Source organism: Atheta coriaria, unplaced genomic scaffold (genome assembly GCF_025399875.1).
Source record: "Atheta coriaria isolate IRGN ID8LTWV9N9 unplaced genomic scaffold, Caltech_Dcor_3.1 hic_scaffold_4_pilon, whole genome shotgun sequence".
Classification (NCBI taxonomy): Eukaryota; Metazoa; Arthropoda; class Insecta; order Coleoptera; family Staphylinidae; genus Dalotia; species Dalotia coriaria.
This window is the reverse complement of record NW_027045446.1, coordinates 103064-116036: the sequence shown is the minus strand read 5'-3', so window position 1 is coordinate 116036 and position 12973 is coordinate 103064. Positions and strand designations below refer to the sequence as shown.

The following is a 12973-nucleotide window of genomic DNA, read 5'->3' as shown; positions in this document are numbered from 1 at the left end:
CTTATATTACTTTTCCACTCGAGCCACTTAACAAAATGGCGGTGTGGGAATTGCAAGCACTCCAGTGCGAACAACGCAAGAAGTAAATAAATATAATTGATGTGGATGTGTATAATAACACACGCTATGAGAAAAAAGGGCTCCGGGAAATAGTTATACTAGTAAGGTAGAAGTTTAACCATCTGTTTGATGATTAATTGGTTGCCTACACAACGCACGTTTGAGGTTACGTGGAATAAGTTGATTTTAACGAGGAAATATTGAAGTATTGAGGATGTTTGTAATATAAGAGAGAAGTGAAGAGAAATCTAAACGGAAATTATGTAAAAATTATGTTGTTTTGTTTATATTTTTAACAAAAAAGAAATTTTTGGGTTAAAAATGTTTTTATTGTGTTTTTTATGGTTATTTTAATATGTTGAGGATTGAAATTGAATCAAAGTGCACTTATGATAATGATTAATAATCATAACAAGTTTGATCTTGTTCGGTGTAATCATTCTCGAGATAATCACTTTTAAAGTGTCGGTAACACTTCAATTTAAGTAAAATTATGACTTTTGAAGTGTTTATTTGATTTTAATGTCTATTTCATTGTTTATATTAGATTATTAGATTATTAGATGTTTTCCGTCATTATAAGGTTAGGTTTCTTGACTATCTTTGCGTGAAATGAACATGGCGGACAATGAAAACTGCCTTTTTATCTGGAGAACCAATGGAGACCTGCGACTTGACTGCTGGGCGACCCAGGCACAACTGAGCATGTTGCGCACTGCGCGCTGCCCTTTTATACTTGCGACAACCCGCAAATAGTGGTGGGGGTAGCGCTACTTGCTCCGCGAGTTCTCCCACGTGACGCTGCTTCCCCCACCAGTCCAGCAGTCCACTCGCAGCTCTCTAAATACCCGCCCCTTTATCTTATAGTCTTTGGTCCCTTTTTAGTAATTCATCTCTTCTTTTTTCTTTCAGGACTCCTTCTACTCTTGACCATAACAAAATCACATGCACAATACTATGGTCCCTCAGACCAACCCGAGGCCTACTTCAATGGGTCCTCCTACATCCGCCTGGAGACAACCATATCACTCAAACGATTAACTGGTATGTCCTTCCGGACATGCGCTGGAGGTGAACTGATCTCACAACAACTCAACGACAACATCTTCCAAATCTCCGTCAACATGGACGGCCTCAACTACTACGCCAAAACAACTGGTAGGCAATACAAAGCGCTCATTCCTGGTATGTTCCTGAATAACCAATGGCACAATGTCATGTTACACTATGGATTTGGTAATCTTACTCTACGCATCGACGGCGATGAAGAACTACTTGCAAACTCAACTCATCAGAATGATTTACTAAGTGGGGATCTGTATAATGATGGTGCGGTCCTGATTGTTGGTAAACACTACAACGGGTGTATCCTGGAAGGTCCCTCAATCAACTTCAACAAGTCCAGTATTCAGGCCCATAGTGTCGCCTTTACAAAATGTCCCATCCCCAGGGATACCTGTCAAGTTCGTCAGGATGTAAAAATGCCTCGCGCGTTTGATTTCTGTCAAACAGACCCATGTCTCACACATGGTGTGTGCAAGAACGAGGTAAACACCTACAGCTGCGAATGTTCCCCACGGTACGCCGGGAAAAACTGTGAGATTGACTTGGGGAACCCTTGTGATGCGGTACCACCAGTTTGCAAGAACGGCGCTGTGTGTATCGATGACATATCCGGTAACTTCAAGTGTAATTGTCCATCTGGGTTCACGGGGAAGATGTGTGACACTGAAGTGAAGATAAACCCGCTGTGTTTAAACAACCCATGTCAAAATGGCGGTGTGTGCCAGGTGCGCGATGATTCCGTCGAGTGTTTGTGTCCCAGTGGGTTCCTGGGAGCTAAATGTGAAGTCAACGTCAATGAATGTGATTCATCACCTTGCCGCAATGGAGGTTTGTGTATTGATGGTCCCAATAACTTCACATGTGATTGTGCTCATACTGGATACAATGGGGTTACCTGCGAGGAGAATATTGATGAATGCCAGGCGAAACCCTGCTTGAACCGTGGGATCTGTTATGATACTTATGGCAGCTACATGTGTCAATGTTTAATGGGTTTTGATGGTCTCAACTGTGAAATTGTAAGCTAAAACCTTAAAAGTTTAAGTTTAACCTCAAAATTATAATTTTTTTGTTTTCCTAATAGAAAATCAGTGATTGTAAGCTACAACCCTGTTTTAACCATGGTAAATGTGAGGAAAAGAATGGCCGCTACGAATGTCATTGCCCACCTGGTTATGGTGGTTACCATTGTGAGATGGAGCTTCGCGCAGCTGGTTCCTCCTGTGATGAGCACTTCTGTGGACCTTTAGCTGAATGCACAGAGATATCAGGTGTCCCTACATGTGCCTGCAAAGCAGAATATGGTGGAGTTTACCCAAATTGTGTGAACAGTAACTGTCCCCCTGGGTACACAGGTATAAAACTGTTTATTACTTGCATTAACCATGTTTCTTCTTAATATTATGTCATCTATTCATTGTGTGCATGCTGCATGTTCACGAAAAGAAGCTAATAACATTTTAATCGGGGCCTTGCAAGGAAGCGTTATGGCTGCTAACGACTTCCGTTACGTTGACGTTGGCGCATTGAAAAAGTGCAAATCGAATAACGATCTAGCAAATTCAACGCGCGGTGAAGAAATGGCACAGAGTCACGACTGTGATGAATCATCTGTTGCAACAACAAAGATGGCTAATTGCGCAAAGAAACCATGTCTGCATGCTGTTAACTGTAAAGACTTTGTGAGTGTGGTGTTGGATGCTTTTTTCTTGTTTGTTATTGTGTAGTTAACTAGTTAGAATATCATGGGGACTATTGTTAACCAAAAAAATGTTGAGTTTCGTAGTTTGCTGGTTACTATTGCGTCTGTAAGCCGGGTTGGTTCGGCCTGAATTGTCACGTAAACGCGTTTCATTCAAAAACTTCACATGCTGACGCGTCGTGGCACAATGGTGGCACTTTCACTCAATCTTGTGGTATGTGGTACCTTTTCACACACCAACACACACTAATATTCACTTTCAATCCATTAATTTTCACTTTGAAGATTTTACCAATCATTTTTTTATTATCAGGTGACCGTTGTCAGATTTCTTTGGATGATTGCACAAAATTCGCTTGTTTGAATGGCGGTTCCTGTATTGAGACCTCAACAGGGTACCATTGTGATTGCCCTAAGACCCACGTGGGTGCCATGTGTGAACGATCCATAAAAGCAGCCTCCTGCGAGTTTAAACCCTGTCAAAACAACGCCACATGTCATCAGGACCCAAATGGTCGAGATTACACCTGCGTGTGCCTACCAGGTTTCGAAGGCAACAACTGTGAGCTAGATATTGATGATTGTCTAGGTGTGACATGTCCCACAGGTAAAATCTGTGTGGATATGATCAACGCGCATGAATGTCAATGCCCCGAGGGTTTTACTGGTGATTCATGCCAGATAGACATTGGTCAGGACCCATGTGGGGTTAATCCATGCCAAAATGGCGAGTGTAACCCTTCACCACCCGGTGGTCATCATAATTACACCTGTACCTGTGCATCTGGTTACCAGGGATTCAATTGCGATAAGGATATCAACGAATGTGAGTTACCTGGTGTGCCAATTTGTAATAATGGTATCTGCGTCAACAAAGAGGGCAGTTTTCAATGCTACTGCAAACCAGGTTATACAGGGGAAAGATGCAACCTTGATTTTGATGAATGTTTGTCCCAACCATGCAAGAACAACGCAACTTGTATCAACAAAGTGAATAACTACGAATGTGTCTGCCCACCTGGTTACCAAGGGAAAGATTGTAACATTAACATTGATGAGTGTGCTAGTAATCCCTGTATGATGGGATCAACCTGCGTGGATGGGATCAATAAGTTTACTTGTCTCTGTCAAGCTGGGTTAACAGGTGTGCAGTGTGAGATTGATATTGATGATTGTTTATCTTCGCCATGTTTACACGATGCGATGTGTATCGATGGGCTAAACATGTATACCTGCAACTGTACAGATACAGGTTATACAGGTGAACACTGCGAGATTAATATCAATGATTGTGTTTCGAATCCCTGTCAGAATGGGGCTTTGTGTATTGATTTAGTTAAAGATTACATGTGTGAGTGTTTCGATGGTTATGTTGGTAAGAACTGCCAGGAGGATATCAACGAATGTGAATCCTCACCATGTTTGAATTANGATCAATAAGTTTACTTGTCTCTGTCAAGCTGGGTTAACAGGTGTGCAGTGCGAGATTGATATTGATGATTGTTTATCTTCGCCATGTTTACACGATGCAATATGTATCGATGGGCTTAATATGTATACCTGCAACTGTACAGATACAGGTTATACAGGTGAACACTGCGAGATCAATATCAATGATTGTGTTTCGAATCCCTGTCAAAATGGGGCATTGTGTATTGATTTAGTTAAAGATTACATGTGTGAATGTTTCGATGGTTATGTTGGTAAGAACTGTCAGGAGGATATCAACGAATGTGAATCCTCACCATGTTTGAATTANTGGTGTGTGTCTTGAACGCAGTAATGCAACACTCTATGATACAACCCTGGAATCCAACGCGAACCTACCTGCAGTGTTCCGGAAGCAGTTTGAGTTCCATAATGCTTCCGGGTATGAATGTATGTGCGTTCCTGGTGTTATTGGAGAAAACTGTGAGATCAACGTCAACGAATGTGATTCCAACCCTTGTCGGAGTGGTACCTGCGTTGATAAGATAGGAATGTATATCTGTGAATGCGATGAGGGTTTTGAAGGTGCCCAGTGCGAGATAGACATCGATGAGTGTGAGAAATATCAACCGTGTGTCCATGGGTCTTGTATTGATAAGAGGGCGAATTATTTCTGTGACTGCGAGGCGGGTTACGGAGGAAAGAACTGTTCAGTTGAATTGACAGGATGTCGTGAGAATCCCTGTCAGAATAATGGTACCTGCAAGCCGTACCTTGATAATGAGACAATGCATAAGTTTAATTGCACGTGTCCACATGGTTTTCATGGTCATACCTGTGAAAGGGTTACCACGATGTCCCTAGCTGGTAATTCCTTGTTGGTTGTGAATACTTCTAGGGATGAAGGTCATGATATCCAATTCAGGTTCAAGACCACTTTGGGAGATGGTTTCCTAGCGTTGGGTAAGGGATCCACCTATTATATTCTGACTCTGGCAAAGGGTAGACTCAATTTACATTCGTCCCTGTTGAATAAGTGGGATGGAGTGTTTGTTGGAAGTAATCTCAATGACAGTAGCTGGCAGAGGGTGTTTGTCGCTATCAATTCATCCCACCTGGTCCTTTCTGCGAATGATGAGCAAACCATCTACCCAATCAACTATAACGATAATAATGGATCATCCACCAGTTTCCCTACGACCTATTTTGGTGGTTATCCCAATAATCACAGGAAACTAGCCCATGTCCAACCATTTTTGGTTGGTTGTGTTGAAGATATCATCGTGAACGGAGAATGGGTCCTCCCTGATACCCAAAACGCCTCCTGGGTGGGTTTCCAGAATGTAGTCACCGGTTGTCATCGAGAACCACAATGTGAACCCAATCCCTGTCACTCAGGTGGTCATTGTACGGATTTATGGAGCAATTTCAGTTGTACCTGTGAAAGACCTCATCTTGGGTACAACTGTCAGTACAATTACACAGCAGCTACCTTTGGTTATGAAAATATCACAGATTCTTTGGTAACGGTCACAGCGACAGACGCAGCTCGACGTGCGATAAGGTCCATTGTAGATATCTCAATGTTTGTACGTACAAGACAATCACGTGGACAAATCTTTTATCTGGGATCTGCGTTGGGTTCTGCCAATCTACAGAATGAGAGTTACATTGCCGCCCAGCTTGAAGGTGGGGAACTTTTAGTGCGTATTCAGTTCAATGGGACATTTGAAGCGTATACTGTAGGTGGAGTGAAGTTGAACAATGGTCATGATCACTTGATTCAAGTGATTCGGAATGTTACACTGGTCCAGGTTAAACTAAATGGTACCGAATACTTCCGGAAGACTATATCTGCCACTGGGACATTGGATGCACAAGTATTATTCCTCGGGGGACAACCTCAACTGAGACCTGTACGTCAGACCAATGATTTCAGCAAATCTCCAACTTCAACAGCTGAAGTAACAGCTGCTACTGGTCCTGCCGCGGTCACCACCCCTCTGAGTATGATCCACTTCAAAGGGATCATTCAGGATGTGCAAATTAGTGATGGGCAGAAGATAATGGTTGTCGAATTCTTCCCTCTACAAGCTGAAGAACTTTCCATTCCAACTGTTAGTTTTGGTACTGTCACCTTTGACAATGCTACAGTTTTAGAAGGTATTTTGTCTGATGATTCATGCCGGATCCAACCATGTCATCGTAATGGTAAATGCATCAACACCTGGAATGATTACCGTTGTCAATGCCCACATGGATTCAAAGGCAAGGACTGTATAGAGTTAGAATTCTGTGAGTTGGAAAGATGTCCAGATGATTCAACCTGTAGAAACCTAGAAAGTGGTTATGAATGCGCAGCGAATGCAACGTTTGATGGTGAAGCCAAACCATTAATGTACAACCTGACAACGCCAGATAACAAACATTATAGTGCTGATTCCATTGAGGTTACATATCGTACCAGATCCTGGGGTACTGTCCTTTTTGCCAAGTACCTGGAGAAATACTTTACCATTTTTATCTATCACGATGAAGTGGTTGCCGAATGGAATCTGGGAACGCAATTTGAAACTCGCAGATTCCGAAAGGAGCATTTTGATGGTCAATGGGTGACACTCCTCTTCAAATACAAAGATTCCATGCTCAAAGGAGGTTTCAAGGAGCATGTTTTAGACGACACACCGGATTTCACCACGAATGATTTCGATTTTGGAAATTTTAACGAAATATTCACTCGTGGTGTTATCTACATCGCTGGTTCTGATAACAAAACCTTTGATTACCGTGAGGTAATCAAAAGTACGGATTACAATGGTACCAGCTATGTTACCCCTGGCGGATACAACCACTCAGGACCCAGTGATTGTGAGCAATTCAGTTGATTTCATGGATAATACATTCCCTTCATACAAAATAGACTTGAGCAGGAATTCGGATCAATTTAAGGGATGTCTGAGTGACATACGTATTGGTAGATTACTAGTGCCTTACTATTCCACTGATGAATTGTTCAATCAAACAAGACCTGAGGAGTACTTCACTCAGTTTGAGAACGCAGAGAAAACAATCGGGTGTTTACTGTGTTACGAGAAGGATTGTTACAACAATGGCCGCTGCATTGAACCAAACAGCACTTATAAATGTCAATGTCCCGATGGTTATGCAGCTGATGATTGCAGCATTGATATTAATGAATGTGAAGACAATAAATGTGAGAACAACGCTACCTGTGTGGATCTCATTGGGAAATATGAGTGTGAATGTCAACTTGGCTACGATGGCACTTAGTAAGTTTATTTTAACCTTTAAACATTGAAAATATTACCTTTTTACCATTTTAGTTGTGAACATGATATTGATGAGTGTGCAAGTGGGCCCTGTCATAATGGAGGAAGTTGTATTGATCTCTTGGGGATGTTCCGTTGTGAATGTCCTGAGGATTATGTTGGGAGACAATGTGAGGCTCTACGACTGATTACATGTGATAATCAACCTTGTAAAGATGGCTCCACGTGTCGAAATGGCAAAAGTAAGTCAATTCACTCCAAAATCACTTCTTAAACATCTAATATTTATATTATTCCAGACGAAATGACACACAACAACTTCACGTGTCTCTGCGCTGAAGGTATGGTCGGTACCCTGTGTGATACGCCATATTGTTTGGTGAAATCCCATGGTTGTGAACACGATGGCCTTTGCAATACAACAAACCGAGTTCCTTTCTGTCAATGTCGCCTGGGTTACGAAGGAAGACATTGTGAGATTGACATTGATGAATGTATGGATGATCCGTGCCAAAATGGCGGACAATGTATCGATGGCGTAGGGAGATACACTTGTAACTGTACAGGTACAGGGTATGAAGGTACAAATTGTGAGATTGATGAAGATGAGTGCACAGACATCCCCAATATCTGTGGGGATTTGGGGAAGTGTGTTAACATGCCGGGGAGTTACCGGTGTGATTGTATGAATCGACGCTGTGGACACCAGTGCAAACTGGATGATCCATGTATTATCAATCCTTGTGAGCATGGAATCTGTCACAGTAAATGTGCGTATGAAGCTGCTTATGATTGTGAATGTGAACTTGGATGGGAAGGGAAGAATTGCAGTGAAGCACAGGTAGGTTACCAGTATAAAAACGGTCCCCAAATGAACACATTTACTAAATTTTATTATTTGTAGATTGAGGCAGCGTCCACAGGCAATTTTGACATCCTATACGTGATTATACCAGTCGTGGTCGTTGTCCTGTTGATAGTTGTGGTTGTTACCGTTGTTTTGGTAAACGTTGCACGCAGTAAACGTGCGACACGCGGTACCTACAGCCCCAGCGCTCAAGAATTCTGTAATCCACGTGTGGAACTTGATCATGTGCTCAAGCCTCCGCCCGAAGAACGACTTATTTAAGTATTTTTCTATAAACATTCCAATTTGAACTGAATGTGATGCAAACACACGAGATTGTACATAAAATGGAGGGACTCAAATGTTTATGTTATGTTTAGACTAATTTAGACTATGCGATGACAATGATATTTATTTCTAACTTCTAAGAGTGAATAGGCAGAGTAAATGTTATTTTTGATGTTCATGACAGGACCAAAGTTTGTAAATAGCGTTTTTAGTTTAAGTTACACGCAGACATTTTTATACAACTTTACATATTGTGGTGTGCCTTATGTACTTAAGAATTTCGTATGAATCTATAACCAGTTTTCTCAAAGTAACAGTATTTTGTAAGCAATGTTGATAATTGTACTTAATTTATATTAATAACGAAATAAGTATGAATATTTTTGTCTTGAATAGATTAATTGATTAAATGAAATGATACAGTAATGGTTTTTATGAAAATTTATAGTGAAATACATAATTTAAAAATCCGGGGACATTTATTTTGAAAAAAATGGTCCCCAATCATAGATGGCACCAAAAATTTACAGTTTATTCATCTGGTTGCTATGGTTCGTTGTTTATCCATAGAATAACCTCAGTTTATTTTATTTTATCATGATTTCTTGATTCAACATCAAGTTTTAATCATATTTTTAACTTATTAACTATTTTAATGATTTTATCATGAATATATCAATAAGTGATACATTCGACAACATTTCATTTAGTGCCAGTGGTCAGTTAATCAACAAAGATAACAATGTGCTGTGTGAATTAACAACAAACAACATAAATTCAATAAATAAAGAAGACAGTCAGTGAATGGTTCATCTTGTTTGAAGATTTCATTTGACGATAGTGCTTTTCTAAATGATTCATTTTCTTTTACTAAAAATGTCTCTCAACACTCACAAGTAAGTTAAAATTACTTAATTATCTGTACAAATGGTAAACAATTGCTTGAAATGTAATAAAAATTTTGTTTTTAGGAAATTGATAAAGAAAATATTCCAATAACTGTGAGTCCATTGCCCTCAACCACAAATTTATCTACAAAACCTGTAAACAAATCAATTTCATCAGTACAAAATGAACAATTCAAATTTTCTGAGTCAGAAGACAATAAACTATCAATTTTGGGTCTACCAGCTGAAATCCTACAAAAATACGAATGTCGCAATGTAACACGTATATTTCCATGGCAGTTGGAGTGCCTTTCCTGCAATGGCGTCCTGGAAGGCAAAAATTTAGTCTATTCTGCACCAACTTCCGCCGGAAAAACACTAGTCGCTGAAATCCTGGCCGCGAAAACGGTTCTCGAACGCAATAAAAAAGTCATATTTATTTTACCGTTTGTCTCCGTCGTGCGGGAGAAAATGTTTTACTTCCAAGACATTTTTGGATCCAGTGGTATACGTGTTGAAGGTTTCATGGGCAGTTACAATCCGCCGGGTGGATACAAAAACATAAACGTTGCCATTTGTACAATCGAAAAAGCAAACAGTTTAATCAATCGGTTACTTGACGAAGGTAAAATTGGAGATATAGGTGCTGTAATCGTGGATGAATTACATCTGATTGGTGATTCAAGTCGCGGGTACCTTTTAGAACTGTTATTAACCAAGTTGAATTACATTTCACGCAAAGATGATCTCAAGATACAGATTGTGGGAATGTCAGCAACGTTACCAAACTTAGATTTATTAGGAAAATGGCTGGATGCGTCTTTATACGTCACAACATTCCGTCCAATACCACTCAATGAACAGTGTTTAGTAAATGGGGACATTTTTAACTCAAAATTCGAACTAAAGCGTAGATTAGATAATATTCCAGAGTTAGAAATGGATACAGACAATATTCTACAATTATGTTTAGAAACCCTGTTGGAATCTTGCAGTGTTCTGGTGTTTTGCCCAACGAAGATCTGGTGTGAGAATTTGGCTGTGCAAATCGCCAGTGCTTTCTTCAAAATTGGCAAATCTGATTCCCGCCTTGGTGAAGAGTTGCGAAATAAATTACCTGTGGAACCCATCAGGGAATGCCTCGAACAACTTAAAAGATCTCCTGCTGGTTTGGATGATGTCTTACAGAAGACTGTAAGTTTTGGTGTTGCATTCCATCATGCTGGGCTTACCATGGATGAACGTGACATTATAGAAGGCGCTTTCCGAACTGGAGGTCTTCGAGTACTTGTCGCCACCTCCACTTTATCATCAGGTGTGAATCTTCCTGCAAGACGCGTGATAATTCGCAGTCCTACCTTTTTTGGGAAACCAATTGATGTTTTATCCTATAAACAAATGGTTGGTAGAGCTGGGAGAATGGGTAGAGACACCTCAGGTGAATCAATTCTAATCTGTCAGAAGAAGGATCTTGCAGTTGCAAAGGATTTGATGTCTGGGGAATTAGAAGCAATCAGTAGTTGTCTAGAAGGTTCAGGAAGACTCAAAAGAGCTTTACTTGAAGTTATAGCCTCAAAGGTTGCTTCAACTCCTGATGAAATAGACACATTTGGAAGGTGTACCCTTCTCAATCAAGAAGGTACAGCAATAGGTAATCCAATAACAGATGCTTTGGACTTTCTGCTGAAGTATCAATTTATAAGACTACAAGTTGATCAAGAAGATACTTCTAACCAACAGTATGTAGCTACACCTCTTGCAAAAGCATGTTTAAATTCATCTATGCCACCAGAAGAAGGTCTTGCTTTGTTTGCAGAGTTGGAGAAAGCAAGACAATGCTTTGTTCTGGAAACAGAATTGCATTTGATCTACTTAGTAACTCCTTTCAGTGTCCAAATTCAATCAATTGATTGGATGCAGTTCTTGGAACTCTGGGAGAAACTCCCAGCTAGTATGAAACGTGTTGGTGAGCTGGTAGGAATCAAAGTATCATTCATCATCAATTGCTCCAGGGGTAAAGCCCCAAATAATTCCAATAAACTAGCTGTTCATCGACGTTTCTACACAGCATTAGCACTGCAGGATTTAGTCAATGAGGTACCTCTGAACCAGGTTGCTCAAAGATTTGGTTGTAATCGTGGAGCTTTGCAAAGTCTCCAACAGTCTGCAGCCACTTTTGCAGGTATGGCTACTTCATTCAGTAAACAACTGGGTTGGAGCAGTGTGGAGCTACTGATTGGACAGTTCCAAGACAGATTACAGTTTGGTGTTAGCAGGGAACTCTTAGACCTGATGAGATTACCAATCCTCAATGGTCAGAGAGCAAGAGTATTGTTCAATGCAGGTGTAGAAAATCTTGTAGATCTAGCGGGTTGTAACGTCCTGGATCTAGAGAATATCCTGCACAAAGCTAAACCATTTGAGAGTAAAGAACGTGAGGGTGAGAGTAAACATGATGCAGAAAAACGTAACAACTTAAGAACTATCTTCATCACTGGAAAACGAGGTCTCACTGAGTTGGAAGCTGCAGGGATGATGATTGAAGATGCAAGGAAGTACCTTCAATATGAGATTGGTTTAACTGATGCTAATTGGTCAGGAAATGAAGAAAATGAGACGCATTCTAGTCAGGAATTGAATAAAACAAAAGCAGATCTTAGTTCAATAGTAGAATCACCAAATGAAACAAATACAGAAGAGAATAAAGCTGAGAATTCTTTGGAGAATGTAAATTCATCTTTGAAAGAAGTTAATTTCTGTGATTTAACTTCACTGAGATTAAGTTCTTCATCTGACAGTATGTTTAATGATTCATTTACTGCCCAAATGAAATTAGTGCAGAATCTTAGCGATGATAAAGTACAATCTGAGAATCCACCTGATAATAACTCAGATTCGTTGTTAACGAAAGCTTTCATGGACAGTTTTAACGAATCTCTTACTTTAAGAACTGATAAATCTTTTGTTGAAGATGTACAACCAAGAAAAAGACCAAGTGATGACATAAAATCCACACATTCATCTTCTAATTCTTCTGTTGTAAGTGAAGATGATATGTTTACATCTCCAATACCTCCAAAGCTCAGCAGACGTTCAAAAAGTACTTCTGATCATGTAGAAGATGATCCACAACTGGAAATTATTAATGTATGTGATAATATTGTACTTTTTAAACATTTCATTGATTTATTAGCGACACATACTGCAATATCTTTATCTCTTGCTTGTGAAGACTACGAAGAAGAGAAACAGGAGATTGGGATAAGAAAATCTATCAAATTGAAGGATAATTTCACTTATAAATCGACTAAGATTCATGGATTGGCTGTGTATTGGCCTGAGACAACTAAAACTCCAATTAGTTATTATATAGAATTAGAAAAATTGATCAAAATGGAAGGCGGAG

The 12973-nt window shown here is 40.0% G+C and overlaps 2 protein-coding genes across 2 annotated transcripts in view; both read left to right on the top strand.

Moving 5' to 3' along the window:
- LOC135790235 (protein crumbs-like) overlaps positions 1-9106 on the top strand; it is a 13895-nt gene extending 4789 nt beyond the window's left edge. Inside the window, 8 exon segments of the mRNA XM_065300347.1 lie at positions 973-2144; positions 2210-2480; positions 3141-4254; positions 4584-7088; positions 7090-7545; positions 7600-7787; positions 7845-8386; positions 8450-9106. Coding sequence (XP_065156419.1) covers positions 973-2144; positions 2210-2480; positions 3141-4254; positions 4584-7088; positions 7090-7545; positions 7600-7787; positions 7845-8386; positions 8450-8674 — 6473 coding nt within the window. The 3' untranslated portion in view covers positions 8675-9106.
- Positions 8858-12973, top strand: part of LOC135790709 (DNA polymerase theta-like) — a 5115-nt gene continuing 999 nt past the window's right edge. Inside the window, 3 exon segments of the mRNA XM_065300979.1 lie at positions 8858-8871; positions 9471-9576; positions 9652-12968. Of these exon segments, the coding sequence (XP_065157051.1) occupies positions 8858-8871; positions 9471-9576; positions 9652-12968 (3437 nt within the window).